Source organism: Cyprinodon tularosa, unplaced genomic scaffold (assembly GCF_016077235.1).
Source record: "Cyprinodon tularosa strain WSP-4 unplaced genomic scaffold, ASM1607723v1 ctg126, whole genome shotgun sequence".
Classification (NCBI taxonomy): domain Eukaryota; kingdom Metazoa; phylum Chordata; class Actinopteri; order Cyprinodontiformes; family Cyprinodontidae; genus Cyprinodon; species Cyprinodon tularosa.
Genome location: NW_024038070.1, coordinates 1,376,059 through 1,397,317, shown reverse-complemented (window position 1 = coordinate 1,397,317; position 21,259 = coordinate 1,376,059). Strand labels below are relative to the sequence as shown.

Below are 21,259 nucleotides of genomic sequence, written 5' to 3'. Positions count from 1 at the left end.
GTTCAGCAAGCATGGAGTAAAATACAGTCAGCGTGGGTTGGTCATTCTCAGCAGCATTCCCACATTTCTGCTGATACAGCAGAGAGTGATGTGTGGTGTTGTGTGTGTATTATGTGGGTCTGCTTTATCCATTGTAGATAAAAACTACATTTTTGAGGTTTTTTAGATGAACTATGTTTTTTGCAAAGTCAGGAAGCCTTGCTGCAGTGTAGGTGTTAATGAATAGAATTTGAGCTTGTTTGTTCCCGTCACTCGTAGTGAGGAACTTACTGAAGTGTAAGTGGCTAGGACTTAGATTTCTTAATGAAAATTGTTTCTTTTTCGATGTCAACGTTCTGTTTAACTAGGATTTAATGCAGGTTGATAAGTGAAATCTGTGCCTGGTGTTTGTGTGACAGATGTTTGAGAAATAGCAGCATCTGCCATGGAGCTGAATCTGTCCTAATGAGCTCTGCAGGCTTCCCATCACACATTATATCTCTGGTGTCTGGTTTTAAATTGAGGTGAATCTTAAGGTCAGGATGTATTCTATTCTGAATCAATTAAACGGGAATACTTTAGCCATATTTAGAATATATTAATTTCTCAGTTGTATCTTACTCTGTGTCATGTCACATTTAAGTATATCCCCTCAAAGAAATACACATTTAGAGAAATGTTTTCATATGTCTTTCCTTGGACTTTGTGAGTTGAACCTGGCTGTTCACATTTGTCTTCATGAGGATCCACTGCTCATGATAAAATGTTTACAGCAAAGACAGACCCTGTGCAGCTCTGCCAGAGGCGTCTTTAATGGGGCTCTTAATGGAATTCTGTAGGTAATGAACAATGCCAGCTGTCTTGTAGAAAATGGAGATTGCCATTTGACATAGCTTCAAGACTTGGCATGTGTGAGGATGGGGGGCAGAAAAGGCAGAAAACTTTGTTTTCTGTGTTCTTTTTTGCTGCTTTAAACTCAAATTGATGTTCAGTGTGGTGGTGTTACTCTAGTCTACTCATACTACTGCTTCGGCAGAGGTATTTTATTTAAGATACAGGATGTACTTTTGTTGGTGTATGGCTTTCCTGTGAAAGATTAGCTTCAGATAAAGTGAGTGTAAATAAATCAGTCCCTGATTTGGAAATAGCTTGGCCACCGTTTGTGTGCATCTGCTGGTAGAAGCTCTGTGATTTTCAATATGCACCGTTCCTCTGCTAGGGTGCCTAAGCCAACATATGGAGAGATAGAAAGAGACATTATGAGTGTATTACTCCAACAAATATATATGTGCAAATGTTTAATGAAAACATTTTGCCATAAATTTTACCTTCTTTGGCACGTTAATGAATCTTTATTTTCCTTTAACCATTTTACCAACTAAAAGTGCCCCTGTGAAAAGGGCTACAAGTTGTAAACTTTTTGTCCAGTTAGCCTCAGTAAAGCTTCCCAAAGCTTTGTCTAGAGTGAGTATAAGATTCCAGAACACTGAGAGACATATTCTAACATAACAGTCAAACTGTTAATTCAATGTCCGCTAATTCCTCTGTTGGTAAATTTGGACCTCATGTAGGTTCTGGATCATTTTACTGCTTGAGGACCCAATTTCCGTTATAAGATGGGGTCAGAATATTTTTCTTTGAGTTTGGTGCAATACAGTCTAAGATGTTTCTCAAGGCCTCTGGAAGAGAGGCCTTGAGAAACATCTTGCACAGATCATCTGCTGTATTCAACACAGGCTTTTCAGTGTTTTTTGTCAGACCCATCCAGATTGTTTGATACTGGAAATCTCAGTCGGGGTCACATATGATGAAAGCATAGTTCCAGTTGGAACTGTTTATATTCAATGCTTTAAATATATGCATAAGTATGTAGGTGAATATTATTTTCCTTGCAGAATTTCCAAATTTGCGAAGAGCAAAATGCACCTACATAACTCTTGTCTTTCCAATTTTCTTAAGATTGGTTTAAGGAAACCATCTGTGTCATGCCATATTTAAATCTAATTAGAACCAAAAATTAATATATGACTGATTAAATGTTTTCAAGTTAATTCTGTGTACATCTTAAGATATACTGGAATTATACTGATTTTTTAGGAACTGGATTTGTTACAATATATTCTTCTGTTTAATGTCATGTTACGGCAATAAAATATGACTTGTTGTTAATACATACCCTTTAGATGCTAACAAATAAATTAGGAATAATTTCTTGAGTGTCCTGTTATGAAGAAGTGCCTGTTATTTGTTTAATTGCATTTGTAAATTTCACTCTTTAGGAAAAGGAAATATATTAGAATAAAAAACTGTGGCTGTATAAGTGTGTCTTGACATGAGCGCACTCGTTTATCCAACAACACTGAGTTCTCAGAGCTGTAACTATTCTGTCCATGCGTGAATATTAATTATATCTTATCACTGTGCCTGACATTGCCATGTCCCTTTCTGTAAATATGCGTCTGTGCTCTGCAGGCTCCTGGCTATATTCTCGCAATAACAAATTTCTTGGCTAAAGCACGTTTACCAATTACCCACCACCAGCTGCTGTGTTAGAAAAAAAGAGCCAGAAAAACAGAGACTCCGAGTTTGGGTTTGTACGTGATGAGCTTGATCTTTTCCTTTCCAAACATGCACTTAGGCTTTGTACTTAAATGTTAAACATAATTCATTAGCTACAAATCCTAAATGTAATCAGGTGTCTTTTGCTTTACTATGCTTACAGAAATGGCAAACTCCAATTTATTAAATGCTTTATTTCAGATAACCTTGACTTTTTTGTACTTTTCTTTATTCTATCTTGCAAACATCTACTGAAATTAATATTTTCCTTTTGTGTGGTGCTAGCATTGACAATTTGAAATATCTGTTATGCTTGATCAAACTAAAATATTAGTGTATTCATTTTTTTTCATCAGAAATTAGGAAACAAACAAGCAAAAGATGAAAGTCAAGTTATGGGTTTTGTTTAGCTTGATTCTCTTACTAGTTTCATTCACTTACAGGGTCCTTCAGCTGACTTTCTTGCAACAAGGAGCTTTGGGAGAATCGGCACAATTACCTACTACAGTATACATGAATTCAAAGTTATGCAATGAATTAGACAAGAGAGCGACTGAATTGGTGTAACGGACCAAACATAGAGAGCTCAGAGAATAGTTTAAAGATAAATGTTGGGAGGAAAAAGACAGAAGAAGCTGAAAAGAAAATGGGCAGATTCAGTGAGTGACTTTTAGGGCTATAGAAGAGCAATTGCACCTGAAATAGAAAAGAACACCCTGTCAATCCGTCATCTGATCCAATGGATTAGCTTCCATTGTTGAGAAAGAAACAGAAATAATAAACCATCATTTGTGGCCAACTCCGTCCTGAGCCAAGGCCACTTCTCCTAATTTGTCATTAGGCTGAGATTTCCAAAGATAACAATAAAAGCTGCTTCTCATTCATTAACTGCAGCTTTTAGGCAAACAACAGAAGCAGCCAAAGTATAATGACAGGTAGGAAGCCTGGCACAATAGCTTGCCTGTTTATACAAACTGTCCAAAATCTGAATTAATGAAGGACGACAGAAAAGGGATGGTGCTTCATGTTAATTCTCTCCGGTTTTTGCCATCAGAGTGATCAGGGGACTGCTTTGTTGCCTTCTCAAGTGGGCACTTTGTCTCTGTAAAATTCATCCAGGCTGGAGATTCATATGCTCTCTGTGTCTCCACACTCCGAACTGAGGTCATAAAAAAAACGTCTCCTCTAGTTTTAAAATTCTGTCCATGAGATTATAACAGCATACAATACAAAACATTAACAATTTGGTACAGAAAATGTTTTTGTGGGTCGCCGGCTGTGATCTGTTGAGAATCCACAGATCTGCTTTCAGTTACACACTTTGGATTTAAAGTAGACATCTTCTTGAGAAACAAATATGTAGGAAATATGTAAACGCAACAAAAATGTACCGTTTACATATTTCCTCTTTACTTTTATTTTCACGTCTTTAGTATTTAATCTAATAGTTTATGGGTAGAATAATGTTTAAAAAAAGGAGGTCCTACAGCAACAGACTGTCATATATATATATATATATATATATATATATATATATATATATATATATATATATATATATATATATATATATATATATATATATATATATATATATATATATATATATATATATATATATATATATATATATATATATATATATATATATATATATATCATTAGCAAACTGTGGTAAAAAAAAAAAAAAAACATATCAGAAGGACCCAGAAACATGTTAGGTGTTTTCTTTGAAGGGGGAAGTATAGTAAAAATCCAGTTTTGGTCAAAGCCTTACCCTTTACTGAAAGTAATGACCTTTTTCTGCCTTTTGTTAAAGGCTGCCATGCCTTTCAAATTTATTTGTTTAGCACAATTCAGTACAAAGACAATGTAAAGTGCTTTACATGATTAAAATATAGGAAATAAAACAAAATCAAAGCAAGTAGGAAAAAAATAAATAAATAAAATAAATAAATAAATAAATAAATAAAAATAAATAAATAAATAAAAATGCAGAAACAAAAAAGAATATTAAAAACAGTTGGACTAAAGAAAACCGAGTTAAACAGAGAAGTTTGTTTTGGAATCAAAAACTGTTCCCCTCCACAACTGTATTGATGTTTACAACTATATCAAGCACATGTTTAGTAGAGCTGGAACTATTATATGTTTGGTATTTTTCATAAGCACCTCAAATCAAGCAGTAATCAGTTTCCTGTTTTTCCTCACCTGTACGATGACAGTGTTGTTGTGGCACGGTTACATTTCTGCCAGACTGCAACAGCTGTGCAGTCGGAAACACGGGCATCAACATCCCTGCTGGGATTTCTTTGTCACACTTCATTAGTTTTCTCTCATGGTCAACAGACTGAAAAATTTGGCATCACACAAAAACAACTTATACTTTAAGCATGTCGCCCTATTTAAACCTGCTCTACTCTACTCTATATGCAATTATATTTCTGTGTCGTGCATCAGGATTTTGAAGCTGGATATACAGAATTTATTAAATTTTTTTTCTCCAATTAGTTAAACACAGCTATCCTTGGTTGGGACACATATGGTTTAGTGTTTGTCAGCTGAGTCCTGCATGACCCCTTAGCATTTCAGCACAGCAACATAGGTCACAGGGCTGTATCTGTTTCCCCAGGCACGGAAATAGGTCTACAAGCAGTTGGAAATCTCTGTCATGGAGCATCCCTTCTCTGCCGCCTGTCGTTTTCCAAATGTATGGAAAATAGTTGCCATGTGAAACCCTAGTCCAGCCTGTCAAGGCAGCTCAAAGTGACATTGTGACAGAGCCAAGTGTGTCAGTCAGTGCTGAGTGAAGGATTGTGGGTGCTGACTGATTTATCACTGGGAGGCCGTGGGAGAGGGTCACCAAACCTGTTGTTGCCTCTGTTTTTTGTTGTTCTGTTTGGTATGGATGGTTACTATGGAGCAGCCTCAAACAGAGCCAACTGTATTTCTTAAAGGCAATAATCAATCTGCTGCAAAACAAGTCATGAGCACTAGAAATATTGTTTTACTTCAAGCTGCACCTTGAATTTAGCTTTTTATCCACATATTGATGATAAAGGTAGCTAAAAATGTTCTGCTTTGTCTCCTGGAAAAAAAAAACATTAATCTGCTCGGATTGACAGACATTTATGTCTTATCACCTTTATAAATTGACTGATCCAACCTAAACTTCTCTGCTCACATCTCCTCTCTCATTCTCTCATTATTTCAGTATCGTATTGGCCAGCTGTACATGATCAGCAAACACAGCCACGAACAAAGCGAACGAGGTGAAGGTGTGGAGGTGGTGCAGAACGAGCCCTATGATGATCCTGAGCACGGATCTGGACAGTTCACAGAAAAACGGATCTACCTCAACAAGTGAGCATTATTCCTGTCGTGTCTCATTATGTTTCATTTTTTTTTTTTTTTATTCTCCACTTAAGGACATACCTGCTGCATTATAATTGGATCCACATTTGACCTTCTGACCCTTCCATTCAGCTGAATATATTGGTTTGGTTGCCTATTTTCCTTCAGGCCAGGATCATGGTGTAAAGTCAAAGAGAAAAAGGACTTTAACTTTCTCCATCAAGCAACATATATGCATATATTCTTCAAGGAATCATTTATGCATATTTCCAGAAGAAAAGTTTTTTCTCTCTGACAGTATCCTTCAGATTTTTGTGCTTTTTTATTTATTGCCATCAATGAAACCTTTCAGAACATAAAACAAATTTTGCTATCAAACAAATATAACCCCTGCAAGAACTAGAAATAATTTCTAATTTATAGTTCAGTTCCATTTATAAAGAGGGAAAATCTATCCAAACCAGCTTTTATAATTACCCCATGTGTAATAGAAGATTTTATTTATTTTAACTATAATATTTTAGGATCATTTTCAGTAATCAGTATAATACAGGGCTGGCAAAGGCAACAGCTTGGCTAACATTGTTTATAGTAAACCTTTGCTAAATCTTTTTAATTGTGGGTTTTGTGCAATTATCTCTGCAAAGGCTGTCATCTTTAAATTTTGAACTCTAAGCTTATTTTTTTACATCGACTTTTCTTCCACATATTTTTAGTTTTCTTATCAAAATAAAAATTACTAAAACTGTTTCTTCAGTGAAATAATTGTTGGTGCAAGTTTATACAGTACAATAAAAGGCATATAGGACTTTTTTACAAAAACACTTTTATTATTCGCAGAGATAAGGAATGCCTCACAACTAGTCAAGGATTTATATCTTACTAGTCATTTCATTTGACTTATAAATCTTCAGCATTTCCATACAAATCTCAAGTGGGGAATCAGCCAAAAATAAAAAGTGCTACAAGATATATTTTAAAGAGATAATGGATGTGGTTGTCCGTCTCAACATGGCTTTCACTTATAATTTGGTTAATCCCTTTAAAAGTGGGATAATCATCAAAAAATGTCAACTGATCTGTTCTTCAAATCTCTAAACCACTTTTTATTATGAAATAGCAGAGTTTGAATAATTTTATTTATTGACAGTTTCCAATTAATACAAATATCAGATAGGGCTTTATGGGTTTAACTGGGTATTTCTGTGTTGTTTCAGTAATTTGCAAAATAAAAATTTACTCAGAAGAATTCTTTAATCATCGCTTTGCATGTTTGTCAAATTTAAGTCTTTGGGCCTCTGATCAAATTTGATAAGCATAAAATTGAGAATCCAATTGTCTCTTCTGAAGATTATAACTGAATTGACTGCTGTGTGCAATCTTTTTCTCATTTATGAATTGGCTTTGAAAATGACACTTTATCCCCCGCTGTAAAGAGGTTCATCTCAGAAATAGAACAACAGAGAATATGGGATTTTCTTTATACAAGAAATATGAACTCTATGGCTTTTATCGAAAAGACTGATGGGGAAGAAGACTCCAGCAGCTCTCTGGTCTCTTTTTTCTAAGCTATAAAGAAAAAGATATGAAGGTAAATAGATGAGTTGGGGGACTATTTTACCTCAAAGAGATAAAGAGGCTTGGTTTCTTATACAATGTGCTCTATACTTTTTGTGTTTAAATAAATCAGTTTTATTTCTTTAGCTATAGAGAAATCCTACTGCTTTCTATTCATAGAAGATGCTACATCCCAACCCTGAAAAAGACCTCAAATCTGTCAGTCATTGAACATAATTTGAAACCACCGATAGCCATCAAGAAGGAAAGACTCCAGTTTTGCTGTGCTGCTTTGTAGCCGGGATGACTTAGATGTTATGTTAAGCGCTGGAGCAAGGTAGAAGATGGGTGGCAGTTTATTCCTGCTGGGCATGCTGACAGTCAACATATGTCGCACAATAAGGTCAAAGTAATTTTAGCCACTGAGTTGTTTCCGATCCTAATCTCAGAGAGCATATTTAACTGCTATATATCATTGAAAAGATACACGATATAGATTAACCTTAAAGAAAAAAGCTGAATGTCTTATACCAAGATTTTTTTTATCATCTTTTTATTTGTATATATTTTATATGATTTATATTTTCTAACATAACATTGTATGGCCTTTGTATTATAACTGCAAACAAGAGTATATTATTAGGATTCTATATAACAGACTGCACAAAATGCATCTGCTGATGCAGGGGAATCATTTTGAATGAAAAGATGAAGTTAATGTTGTATTCATTTCCATTTATCATACCATACATTCAAATGCAACAAACTAACTTTCAGAAATACACCTATTAGTAAATACACTGCCTGGCCAAAAAAAAAAGTCGCCACCAAAAAAAAAGGTCATTCACTCTAATACTTTGTTGGACCACCTTTAGCTTTGATTACGGCACGCATTCGCTGTGGCATTGTTTCGATAAGCTTCTGCAATGTCAAAAGATTTATTTCCATCCAGTGTTGCAGTAATTTTTCACCAAGATCTTGGTTTGATGATGGTAGAGTCTGTCCTCTGTGCAAAGCCCTCTCTAGCACTCCCAAAGATTCTCAATGGGGTTGAGGTCTGGACTCTGTGGTGGCCAATCCATGTGTGAAAATGATGTGTCATGCTCCTTGAACCAGTCTTTCACAATTTGAGTCCGATGAATCCTGGCATTGTCATCTTGGAATATGCCTGTGCCATCAGGGAAGAAAAAATCCATTGATGGAATAACCTGGTCATTCAGTGTATTCAGGTAGTCAGTTGACCTCATTATTTGAGCACATACTGTTGCTGAACCTAGACTTGACCAACTGCAGCAACCCCAGATCATAACACCGCCCCACAGGTATGTACAGTAGGCATTAGGCATGGTGGGTGCATCACTTCACCTGCCTCTCTTCTTACCCTGATTCGCCCATCACTCTGGAACAAGGCAAATCTGGACTCATTAGATCACATGACCTTCTTCCATTGCTCCACAGTCCAATATTTATGCTCCCTAGCAAATTGAAGCCTTTTTTCCTGGTTAGCCTCACTGATTTAGTGGTTTTCTTACGGCTACACAGCTGTTCAGTCCCAATCCCTTGACTCCCCTTCGCATTGTGCGTGTGGAAATGCTCTTACTTTTGGTATTAAACATAGCCCTGAGTTCTACTGTTGTTTTTCTTCGATTTGATCTCACCCCACGTTTAAGTGATCGCCGATGATGATCATTCAGGATTTTTTTCCAGACACATTTCTTCCTTGAAGATGATGGTCCCCCACTATCCTTCCAGTTTTTAATAATGCGTTGGACAGTTCTTAACCCAATTTTAGTAGTTTCTGCAATCTCTTGAGATGTTTTCTCTGCTTGATGCATGCCAATGATTTGACCCTTCTCAAACAGACTAACATCTTTTCCACGACCACGGGATGTGTCTTTCGACATGGTTGTTTAAGAAATGAGAAGCAAGTCATTGCACCAGTTGCGGTTAAATAACTTGTTGCCAGCTGAAAGATAATCGCACATGCAGTAATTATCCAATAGGAGGCCCGTACCTATTTGCTTAGTTGAATCCAGGTGGCGACTTTTTTTTTGGCCAGGCAGTGTAAATTAGACCATCTCTGTGGGATAAAATCTCAGTGTGAACAGAGCTGTCCTTTGAAAGTTTTTTTTTCTGAATTTTCACAAAAAAAGAAGAAACACATGCTCTTAGGTCAGGGTGAAAGTAACTGTGATTTTTAAAGAACAGCAATCTTATAAAGCTGTATTTGAAGCTGTAAACATCTCACTTTAAACTGCTTATCCCAACCAAAACACGGCGGTGGAAGAATCATGCAAATGTGGTGCATTTCTTTAGAAGGGATAGAGGCTGCTGATTAGTGGCTGCAAATGGCTTGATGCAAAGGTGAAGCTTCCAGCAGGATTATAACCCCAAGCATACAGTGGTTTAGAGCAGTGTTTCCCAACCTTTTGTGAATTGTGTACCCCTTTTGGGCCTTTTGTCTTACCATAAGTACCCTCTCAGTCAAAAGTATTGATAATAGTCCAACAGTGGAGCGTACAATAACTGAAATTTAGGCTATTTTACTTAATCTTTTAACTTGAATTTTTAATTTTTATAATTTAATGTTTTCCATCTGAAATAAAAAAAAAACATTAATCGTAAATATGCTGCCTGAAATTCAGTAAGGAATCAAAATAAATATAAAATAAAATAATATTATAAACCTGTATTTATAAAACTGGAGCAGAGCAAAATGCAGAGCAAAAATTATAGTCAGACTGACTTAATTAGTTTTACTTTGTTTTCATCAAGACACCTGAGCTGCTTTGATGTGCTCCTATAGCTCAGTGTTAAAAACAGCAGATCCCAGGCTGTTCTCCACATCCAGTCTGTTCCTCTGCTCGGTTTGGATGTTTGTCACAGCTCAAGATGAGTTCAAACATATAAGAAAACTTACTTTTTGATTAATAAAATCTTGTTTAATTTATAAATGTGGTCCTCACTAAGCAAAACTGATCCCTATTTTATTTTACTACCTAAGAAATAAAATATTTTCATGTACCCTTACAATGCACTCGCAAACCACTAAGGGTACACGTACCCCAACCCCTGGTTGGAAAACACTGGTTAATAGGGGACTATATGCATGCACTTACAGAAGAATGGACCAATCCCAGTTCAGAACTAAATCCAACAGATAATTACATGTATGTGTACCTGTAGTCTGACTTTGCTTTTATGTTAGAAAGAACGGGCAACATTTCCTTTGACTAGATCCACAGAATACCTTCATGTGTAAAAGAAGTCTTATCTATTTTTTTTATGTGTTTTCCATTTTCACATAAGTGTATTTTTTATGATCCACAATGCATGAATTGAAATTGTTTGGATTATTTTTTATACTTTTTTGGTGGATGCTTTGTATAAACCCAGTTTTGTCTCTTCCTCAACTGGTAGTGTTATTCCCCTTTGAAATAATTTGTTTTATATGTTAATCGTTCAAAAAAAACTAAAATTGTTAAATATATTTAGAAAATGTTATGGGAGTTTTTTGTAAGTTTGCTTTAGTCATAAATTATGACTCATTGTTATGACTCATATCCCTCGTCTTTCAGCCCTCACGACCCGGATTCCTCTTTACAAAACATTCTTTAGTCAATTATTGAAAAAGTCATAGTTTTACTTGCAAATGTCATCTTATCAACAAACCATGCTGGATTTTAGAGCTAAATGGTGCATGTGGATGACATTTCACTGTTGGATATTCCAGATAGTTATACAAGAAAGATTTATGTGTCCTTCAGCGTTTGCTTTTGCTTTTTTTGTTTCGTAAAATCTCTGTAAAATCAAATTTATATAGTTTTTTCTTTGTTTCTTTGGAAATTCTTTAAACAAAAAATAGGAATTTATTCAGCTTGGCAGTGACTTTTCTTAGAGCTTTTTAAATGAAAAGGGAGCAAAGTTTTGTAGTTCTTTAAATTTAGCAATACATTTTAATATTTACAAATGAAAAGAATGACAATGAAATACATCCTCTTATAGCTAATCTTATTGTCAAGGGATTTATTTTCTGGGCAAAAGGTTCTTAAGTTTTTGGGCATTTTATGCATTTGATTTACTTAGAAAAACAGAGTAAAATTATCCAGAGTGAACACAGTCCATTAAACAACTGATTCCAGTCACTCCCAGAAGACAGTTGCCAAAAGAGACAAGCAATGCCAGGAGACAGGTGAAGTGGTTATAAATGACAAGTGAGTGTGCCCAAGGGGCAAATGTACCGTCGTTCACAGTCCTAGAAAAAAAAGAAGGCTACACGGTGTGAGAGTATGCAGTGAGTCTGCTCCACTGTGCTTGTCTCTCTGTGCGGGAACACAGAGGGAGATGAGGTTAGTGTAAGTGATGGTTAATTTGAGCACTCGCTGTCGGACGCCGAGGCTGCCTTTCTCCGCCCCCAAGCCACCTGTTACTGTGTTATAACTGCAGTCTGTGCATGTGAATGCACATGTGTGCCGCTTGTAAATACAGCAGTGTGAAAACAGGAGACATGTGACCAGTCTGCCGTGTTTTGATAGTACACCCTGGCTGTTACCAGAACAGTAAGAGGAGCCAGAGGAAACCACTAGTCTTGTGCGCCTATAGTCTTAAGGGTCTTTTCCAAATGTGTTTAGCTATAATAAACCTCTCCAGAGATATACAGTGTCAGGAAAAAGCATCGATATTCCTTAAAGTGTTCCACATTTGGCCAAGTGGAAAGAAAAAGATGATTCGCAAAAAGACATTTCAAAGTGTTGCAATTATTCAGTTTTAAATTGAGTCCAACCCTCAACCCCCCCACTTAAATTTTGACAAAAAGGTTGTCTTTTGGGCCTTTATGCAAAATGAGATGTGTAGCAAATGCATGTTCATGTGTTAGATGGTTCAGTCAACATAGAACAGAATCTAAAAAACCTAAAAGATGCGCCACATCTAGTGTTACTGAGTTTAATTATTTTGCAAAGAGAAACAGTGAAACATATCAATCTTTAGATGCTAACAGGTAGAAAAAAAAAAGAAGAAGAAAAAGAGAAACAGAACCCTACACATTCAGTTTTGCTAGTATTCCTAACTGAATATCACTTCAGTTGGTCTATGATGTGAAACAATAAAATGCAATTAAGAAATGTAAAATATACGAGGTGGATGAATGAATGTGCCAATTTATGCAAGGGACCAATGAACAGAAAAGCAGTAACAATGTATGTAGATGCTAAAATAAGAACAGGCTGCTTTAATGCTATACTAAGATTATCAAATGGACGTATCCAATACTAGATATTGATGTTAATCAGACTAAATAATGACTTCTATTCTATTCTCTCTTGAACATCTTTGTTAATCTGTGATTGTTATTGGAAGGGAACACCTATGTGGTGTGACAATGGTTTATCTGTCTCTCCATTCAGAACCCATTTGTAAAGAAAAACGGCTGCTCCTCTGCATTTTTCTTTTTATCAACCCTCCATGCTTCTCTCTGTTTCTATCACAATGCGGGCTCTAGTAAAGGTCCCCTGCAGAATGTAATCAGTGTAATCAACTTTCCCAGGGGCCATCGTACCTCCATTGTATGGTCTCCATTATGGCTCTACGCAGCAGGATGCTTGTTATTGCCTTTCTTCTGGTTGGTAGGCCAGAAAAAAAGAGCTGAAAGAGTGGCATCTAATTTGATTTTAGAGAACACAAGTTGCTTGTCTCACCAGTCTTCTCTACCTTTTTCCTCCTATTCAGCTTTCCAGCCTAAACCCTGATCTTTCTGTGTGTTTTAGCAAGCTGCCAAGCTGGGCTCGAGCAGTGGTTCCTAAAATTTTCTATGTCACAGAGAAGGCTTGGAACTATTACCCATACACCATCACAGGTAATAACACTTTCGCTACATGTCAGCTACAGATGGATCTAAACAAGAACATTTTTCCAATTGTTTTAATGTTTTTATCAAATGCCGACACAATAGAACTTTTCAACTTTGAATTTCATCTGAATGTGTTCTTTAAATAGGCCATTTACCTTTTATATTATTATGCTGTTTGAATAACTATAATATAATAAAGGTTCTAAATTTACTAGTAGCCTACTGTAAAATCTCTTGTTCTTTTTTTAACGTATTGGATTATTGGTAGCTTAGGAATCACTATATAATATTTGGAAATCAAGTAGGAACATTTCTACTTTTTATAAAAAGTTGAATCAATTGATTCAACTAATAACAAATAATTGTATTTTGAATTATTTTTAATATTGTTGATTGGTAACATTTTCCTTTATTTGGACTGAAAAAAACCCAGTAGAAGCAATATAAAAAAGAAGTTTTAGCTGATAGACATCTATACCACATGCTTTTGCTTAGACCAAAATATTATTTCCAGGGCCTAATGGTACATCCTGTTTTATTTCTTTGTTCTCTTTTACCCACCTCTTCCTCTTACCTCCTATCCCTGTCCATTAAACCGCTGGCCTCTGTCAGAGTACACAGTAAGTACTCTCTGCACACATGTGCACACACACATTTTGATTGAAGACACTTTGATCCAAGATCTGACATATAAGTTGAAAGACAGCTTGTCGAAACCTGCATTAAACAAGCCATACCTCTTCTAAGATTTTTTTTCTGAATTATCTGTTCTATACCTATACCTTATTTATTACCTTATTTCCTCTCTGTACACATTGCTAGTTCTCTGCAATTATAAAAGTTGTAAAATACATTTTCTTTCCTTTAGATAAAGAAAATGTATAAATTTATACAAATTACACAGAACTGGTGGTTTTTTATGACACGCGATTCCGGTCATTATATGAAATCATTCATTAAAATCTATTGAGTGTTTTTTTTTCCAGAAATTGTCTAAATTAGTCTGATATGGCCAGTGTACAGCATTATACTTAAATTCCCTGTAGAGTTTAGCAAATCCCCCAATTTTATGTATTTTTTATTTTGGGCAGAATAAAGTTTTTCAACAGATTCAAATTTAGATGTTGTCTAATGTTTGACATAGATATATGGTGACCCTCAGTTGAAACACTTTGCAGCAGTGGCTGCTTTTAACAATCAGTGTAAATATGGAAAATTGGAATAACAACAACTATAATGGTTATTAGAATATTTCAACTCTTAACCTTTAGAGGGCACTCAGTGAAATAGTTTGAAGCCAAGAGTGTCATTGGAATCCAGGACAAGACCTTATTACCTGTATAGCATTCAAAAAATATGGAAATTTTGATGGAAAAAAGTAATAACAAGAAATGTGCTTCTATAAGAAATTAATGAAAAACACTCTGAGAGTAAAAGAAACTTTTTTTTTTTTGGTACAACATAACCATAGAGGCATTAATGCTGATACGGGGACTTACATTTATTTTGTTTATAAACCTAAATATAATGGTTAACTAGGCTTATTAACATTTGAACTTTACTTTTTACCTTTTCAATTAGCATTTTTACCTTGTTTTCTTAACTTGAGTAAACTTTTTTTCCAACTTAATTTACAGTACTGTAGGTAATTTATCATTCAAGGGCTCATCTAATTGGTCAAATGCAAAAATAAGATGTACAGCCATGTAGCAGTATCTTCGCTGAATGGCTGGATATAGACCTTGTGCTTCTAAACGGGGGGGGACTCCATTAGTAAGGGGTATGCAAGTGATCAAGAACTGTAACTTTCCCTATAAAGGGTTCTTAAATATGTTATTAAATCTATTGTATTAAGCTTCTTACCTGAAAATTGGTTCTCTCTTGATGCTGAATCTTCTAGAACATTTTCTGGGCTATTGTGTATATTTGGCTCCCTCTGATGACCTGTGAGACAGATTACCTTTTAGGTTTGTGTAAAATACCATTAAATACATACAGGATATTTCAACACTTCACCTTGTACCGATGGAGACTGTATTTCACTTAAAGGACATAAAAAGGTTTCATCGCCCATTCTCTTTTGTTAATTACATCAGTTTTAAATACTGCTGAATAGTAGGCAATATTATACAGAAAAATATATTTTTTTCCTTTTGTTTCCACATGAACAAAAGGTTTACTTGATTACATGCATCTACCAAAGGAAAAAAAATCCTGAATGCTGGATGATCTCATACTCAGATATCCAAAGTGTTAAATAGAGAATTAATATTTTTTGATAAAAGACATCATAGTGTAAAAATACTCTATTAAAATTGATGGGCTTTTTTTCCCCCCTGCTCCATGCAGTGCTCCTTCCTGCCCAAGTTTTCCATCCACATAGAGAGCAAATATGAGGACAACAAAGGAAGCAATGATAATGTGAGTACAGGTCAAAACCTCACGTTCTTGGTGAAGAACTGTATGTGCACAATGCAAAAAGAAAAATATTGTTTCATCTTGACTTGTCAGTAGAGTTTAGATGGGGACATTTGCTTTTTATCTATTGTCTGTTTTATTGCCTCATCATTTTCATTCTCATCAAACTCTATATTCACTTTTTTTAATGCTTCAAGGCCACCTAATAAATTGCTTTTGATGGAGGCTTAGTAACTCCCTTTGACTGTGAGGTATAAAATAAAGTATAAAATAAAAGGACTGCTTATTCTGCTGGATTCATATTTCAGCAGGATTTTGCGACAAAACAAAATAGAATCAGGAAAGAATTGATCAAATCAGCTGCCACAAAATACATATTGATTTTCGTAAATGAAAAAAATAATCTTTAAATCTCATAAAGCTCACCATGCTGCTTAAATTTTTTTTAAAACCCTTGCAAAAAAGATTTCAAACAAGTAAAAACAATTCTGCACTAGAACCTAAAGCAGAAATGAAATGATTTAACTTCATTTTCATGGAGGACATGTGGATTGATGCAGGATAAATTTGATACTAATGCTGATAATGCAGATAATAAAACCCAAAGTATATAAAATGCCAAAATCCACAGTACAGCTTTTTACTGATATATATATATATATATATATATATATATATATATATATATATATATATATATATATATATATATATATATATATATATATATATATATATATATATATATATATATATATATATATATATATATATATATATATATATATATATATATATATATATATATATATATAGATATATATATATATATATATATATAGATATATATATATATATATATATATATATATATATATATATATAGATATATATATATATATATAGATATATATATATATATATATATATATATATTATATATATATATATTATATATATTTATTTTATAGATATTTATATATTATATATATATATATAATATTATATATATAGATATTATAGATAGATAGATATTGATAATGATAGTAGATAGATAGATAGATAGATAGATAGATAGATAGATAGATAGATAGATAGATTAGATAGTTAGTAGTAGATAGATTGATAGTAGTAGATATATATATTATATAGATATGTAGTATATATAGATATATATATATAGATATATATATTATATGATATATATATAATATATATATTAATAGATATTTAGATAGATGATAGAAAGATGTGATAGTGAAGTTTTAGTAGAAGATAGATAGTAGATAGTGTGATGATAGTGATAGAAAATTAAAAAATTTAGTAATGATAGTGTTGTAGATAGATGAAGTAGAAGATAGTATTTTGATAGTAGTTAGATGTAGATAGTAGATAGATAGTAGTTATAATAGTTGATAAAAATTTAATAAAAATTAGTTAGATAGTAGATGATAGAAAAATTTTAATTTTTAATATTATTTTTAATTAATATTTTAATAATAAATAGTTAGATAGAAGATAGATAGATGTTAGTAGAATTAATAATATTATATAAAAATTTTTTATATAATTTTTTAAATATTTATAAAAATTATATTTAATTTTTATATGATGTGATAGAAGTTAGTTAGATGTAGATAGATGTAGATAGATAGTAGTTAGATAGTAGATAGATGATGTAGTAGAATAATAATTAATTTTTTTTTTTTAATTTTTTAAAATATTTTAAATATATTTATATTTTTAGATATTTTTATTAGTTTTTATATAGTATATATAGATATATTTAATATAATATAGATATTTTTTAATAGATTATAGATAGATATATAGATAGATTATTTTAAAAATATTTTTTATTTTTTTTAATTTTTTTAATAATAAAAATTAATATAATAATATGTTATATTAATAATAGTAGATAGTTAAGATAGATAGATAGATGATAGTAGATAGTTAAGATAGTTAGTTGATAGATAGATAGATAGATAATAATAAATTTATTTATATTATATAAATATATATATATATTTTTAAAAATTGATATTAGTAGATAGATAGATGGGATAGTTGATAGTAGATAGATTGATAGATGTTGATAGATAGATGATAGATGATAGTAGATAGATAGAAGATAGATAGATAAAAGATAGTAGTAATAGATAGATGATAGATAGATAGTAGAAGATAGATAGATAGTTTTAGATAGATTAATATTAAATTTTGATAATATTAATAATAAATTTTAATTAATAATATTATTATATATATAATTATATTTAATAATAATAATAGAAATAATTATAAAAAGATATATATAATTATAATAGATATATTATATATATTATTAATATATATATAATAAAAATAAAGTGATATAATAAAATTTTTAAAATAGAAAATAATTTTATATATTTAAATTATTAATTATAAAAAAATAAAAAATTTAGTAATTAGTGTTTGATTAGATAGATAGATAGATGATAGATGATAGATAGATAGATAGATAGATAGATAGATAGATAGATAGATAGATAGATATAGATATATATGTCATAAAATTTGTATTTAATATTCAATTAAATGTCCATATACAACAGCAGCTTTTTAAATAAAAGGGTTCAGTGTAATTGCCATCATATCTAAACAGACAGTAAACAGATATTTCATAGAAACAGTTTCAGATTTTTTTTTCTTATGTATGGAACATGAAATTGTGTCTTTGCATTTTGATGTGTCAAGCCTTTTATCACATCTTAAAGCTTTTTCCTTTGCTTTAGCCTCTACTTTAGAGCTGCTTGATTCTTTCATTATGAAATAAGTCTGAGAGTTATGCAATATTATCCCAAGTTATACTTTAGGCAAAAGCAAAAGTCTGCAGCTCCACTCGGTGGTCCATAATGAGCGGTGCACCAAAATTCAGCTGGTTTCACAGATGGCCATTATTTCACATCTGAAGCTGACCAGAACAAATAGGGCTGTAGATTTGCTCAGTGGAGGGCTTTGCTCCTTCAGCTCCTGACTTAACACCTCATTGCCCCTACTGTTTCCCATACTGCTTGTGTTCTTTCTTCTCAAGTCTCCAACACAACCCAGTCTCATGGGAAAATGTTATTTATTTTTTTGTCATAGAAATATGTTTATTCGGAGCCTTATATAATGCAAAAGTATAAAACCATTCAAAGATCACTGTTCTTGTATGATTTTACAGGAAGAAGTCTCTAAAAATAAGGTGCAACTGCCATCTTATTTAGAACCTTATAGCAAAAACAATAAACAAAACAATCACATGACACAATCAGCACAGCCCCATATCTATTTGCATATGTTGAGAACCAAGGTGTGTTCTGTTGTCCCTTAGATCTTTGGAAGTGAGCCAAGAGAGGAGGAAACAGAGGTGTGTTTTGTGGACATCGCCTGTGATGAGATTCCTGAGCGCCACTACAAAGAATCCGAGGTGAGGAAAGAGACGTGTCTGAATAATAACATGATTCCATGTTGTAAAAAAAGTGGGAGAATAGAAATAGGATCAATAGAGATATCCAAGTATCAAATGTTTTGAAAGTATAACACATCGCATGAGATTTGAACTCTTCACATATTTTGGACCACCAGCTGCTCATCCACTTCATCTGACTGATAGAAGAAACACAAATGCATGTTAGCACAAGGGGGGGAGGTGATATCAACTGCAGTGAGTGGATATTTGCATGCACCCATGCTGGTCAATTTACCACGCTGTGACAATCATAAGAAGTGGAGCTATTAATAACCATCAGGAGCCATGACCCTGCAGCACTGCTGTGTTATTATTGACACCTTCTCCACACACCTCCCACCATGATTTAGGGTCCTCTGCTTTAAACTCTAGCAGCTAAGAATAGCTTAGAGGTTATCTAGAGCCAAACATAGATTTAAACAGATATATGACTGAATTAAAAGTCTGATTTTTCATCAGTGCAGATGCCGCCTTATAATTTCCAATTTGATTAAAGATATTTTATTCTCACATTACAATACACAATATTGAACTTTGAGTAGCTTGATTAACCCAAGGAAATGACTTTGGATGGAAACCTTCAAGACTTTTTTTTAGCATTATTTCTTTGTCAGGCCTTTTCAGCACAGTAATAATTAACAATTGAACTTTCTGGATCTCACACTGGAGAAATTTACCTCTGCATTTAACCCATCCCATTGGGGAGCAGAACTCAAAACTGGATTACAAGCACAATGCCCTAACCACTAGGCCGCCACTCCCCCCAAGGAGGTGAAACAAGTGGAAAATGGTATTTGTTAACACTATACACTAGTAATGTCGATAGTCATCAAGATGTTCATCATCAATACTTGGTCTGAATTGTCATTGCAATGGGTTCCGATAAGCTGACTCTGTTTTGATGATAAGTTTGTGAAGCAAACCGTTTTGTTTTGTTGATGGATTTTTTTTTTTGACAGAGACAAACTTTTTTAATCCAATCTTGATATAATGCTAGAACATGGGGGTAACCATTGTTTCTAAAGCTAAAGCTGACTTTATTCATACAAAAGCTCTCTTCAATAAACTGACGTGTTGTTCCCGTTGGGGATGTTTTGCATTGTGCTGAAGTTCTTGGCTACCATGTGCATGATTCCTCTCTGTTTTAGTCTTACAATTCAGTAAGAAAACTTGCAAAATAGACTTATAAAGACTTCAGACTATAAGCTGTTCTTAGCACACCACTGTCAAAGCACAGTATAATGCAGCAACCAGTAATGTCTCTCTATTACTGTGAATGCAACTGCAAATGGTAAAACTACATCATTTTAGAAGGGAAGAGAACTCCTGCATCACCAGGTCAACAAAGTAAAGAGCAAAGCCGGTAATATAATTCCACAGGTTTATTAAGAAAAATCGGCTTTAACTGAAAATAGAACATCTAGCTCATCAGTAGCTGACTTGAGTTAGAATAACTGTACCAAAGCAACTGGTTATTTAAGTCTGTCTCTAGCCTTTAGTGCTCAGGCTCCAGTAGAAGACATACGAGCAGAGAATTATGATATAATGATTGAGCAGGTCAATTAGGAAGCAGTATCATTAGAAAACACAGAGAGACATCTTTCATAAAATGATACAATCCCTAATATAATGACATAAAAATTTATTCAGTGAAGTTTTCAAAATCAGTATTTAGATGTCCCAACTTACATGAAAGATGAAAAGACATGGGACGCTGGACTTTTGTTATATAGGAGATGTTTAAGTTTCTTGTCTTTATTGTTCTAAAGATTTTCAGCTAGTAAAAATCCCTAAAATATGCAGTTTTGGTAGAAAATAAACCAGTTATGTACTCCACTATGTTGCCAAAGTATCTACCTATGTCATGTGCTTTAGTCCCCTCCATGTCCACGGATGAATAACTTTGTTTATGCAGAGTTGTATCACATTTTATACAGCAATAAGACAGAGATTGATGTTTTCAATCCTTTATTTCATCAAATTATTCACATTTTCAGCCCATGGATTATGAAAACACAACATTGTAAACTAGGAAATGACATAAC

At 33.4% G+C, this 21,259-nt stretch overlaps 1 protein-coding gene across 2 annotated transcripts in view; it reads left to right on the top strand.

Moving 5' to 3' along the window:
* The window catches only part of LOC119777693 (cytoplasmic phosphatidylinositol transfer protein 1-like), an 87,670-nt gene that overhangs the window by 58,098 nt on the left and 8,313 nt on the right, over positions 1–21,259 (top strand). For both annotated transcript variants that reach the window (XM_038276683.1, XM_038276684.1), the window contains exons 2-6: positions 5,753–5,901; positions 13,215–13,303; positions 13,910–13,917; positions 15,647–15,718; positions 19,077–19,172. In XM_038276683.1, coding sequence (XP_038132611.1) covers positions 5,753–5,901; positions 13,215–13,303; positions 13,910–13,917; positions 15,647–15,718; positions 19,077–19,172 — 414 coding nt within the window. The remainder of the gene's footprint in view (positions 1–5,752; positions 5,902–13,214; positions 13,304–13,909; positions 13,918–15,646; positions 15,719–19,076; positions 19,173–21,259) is intronic.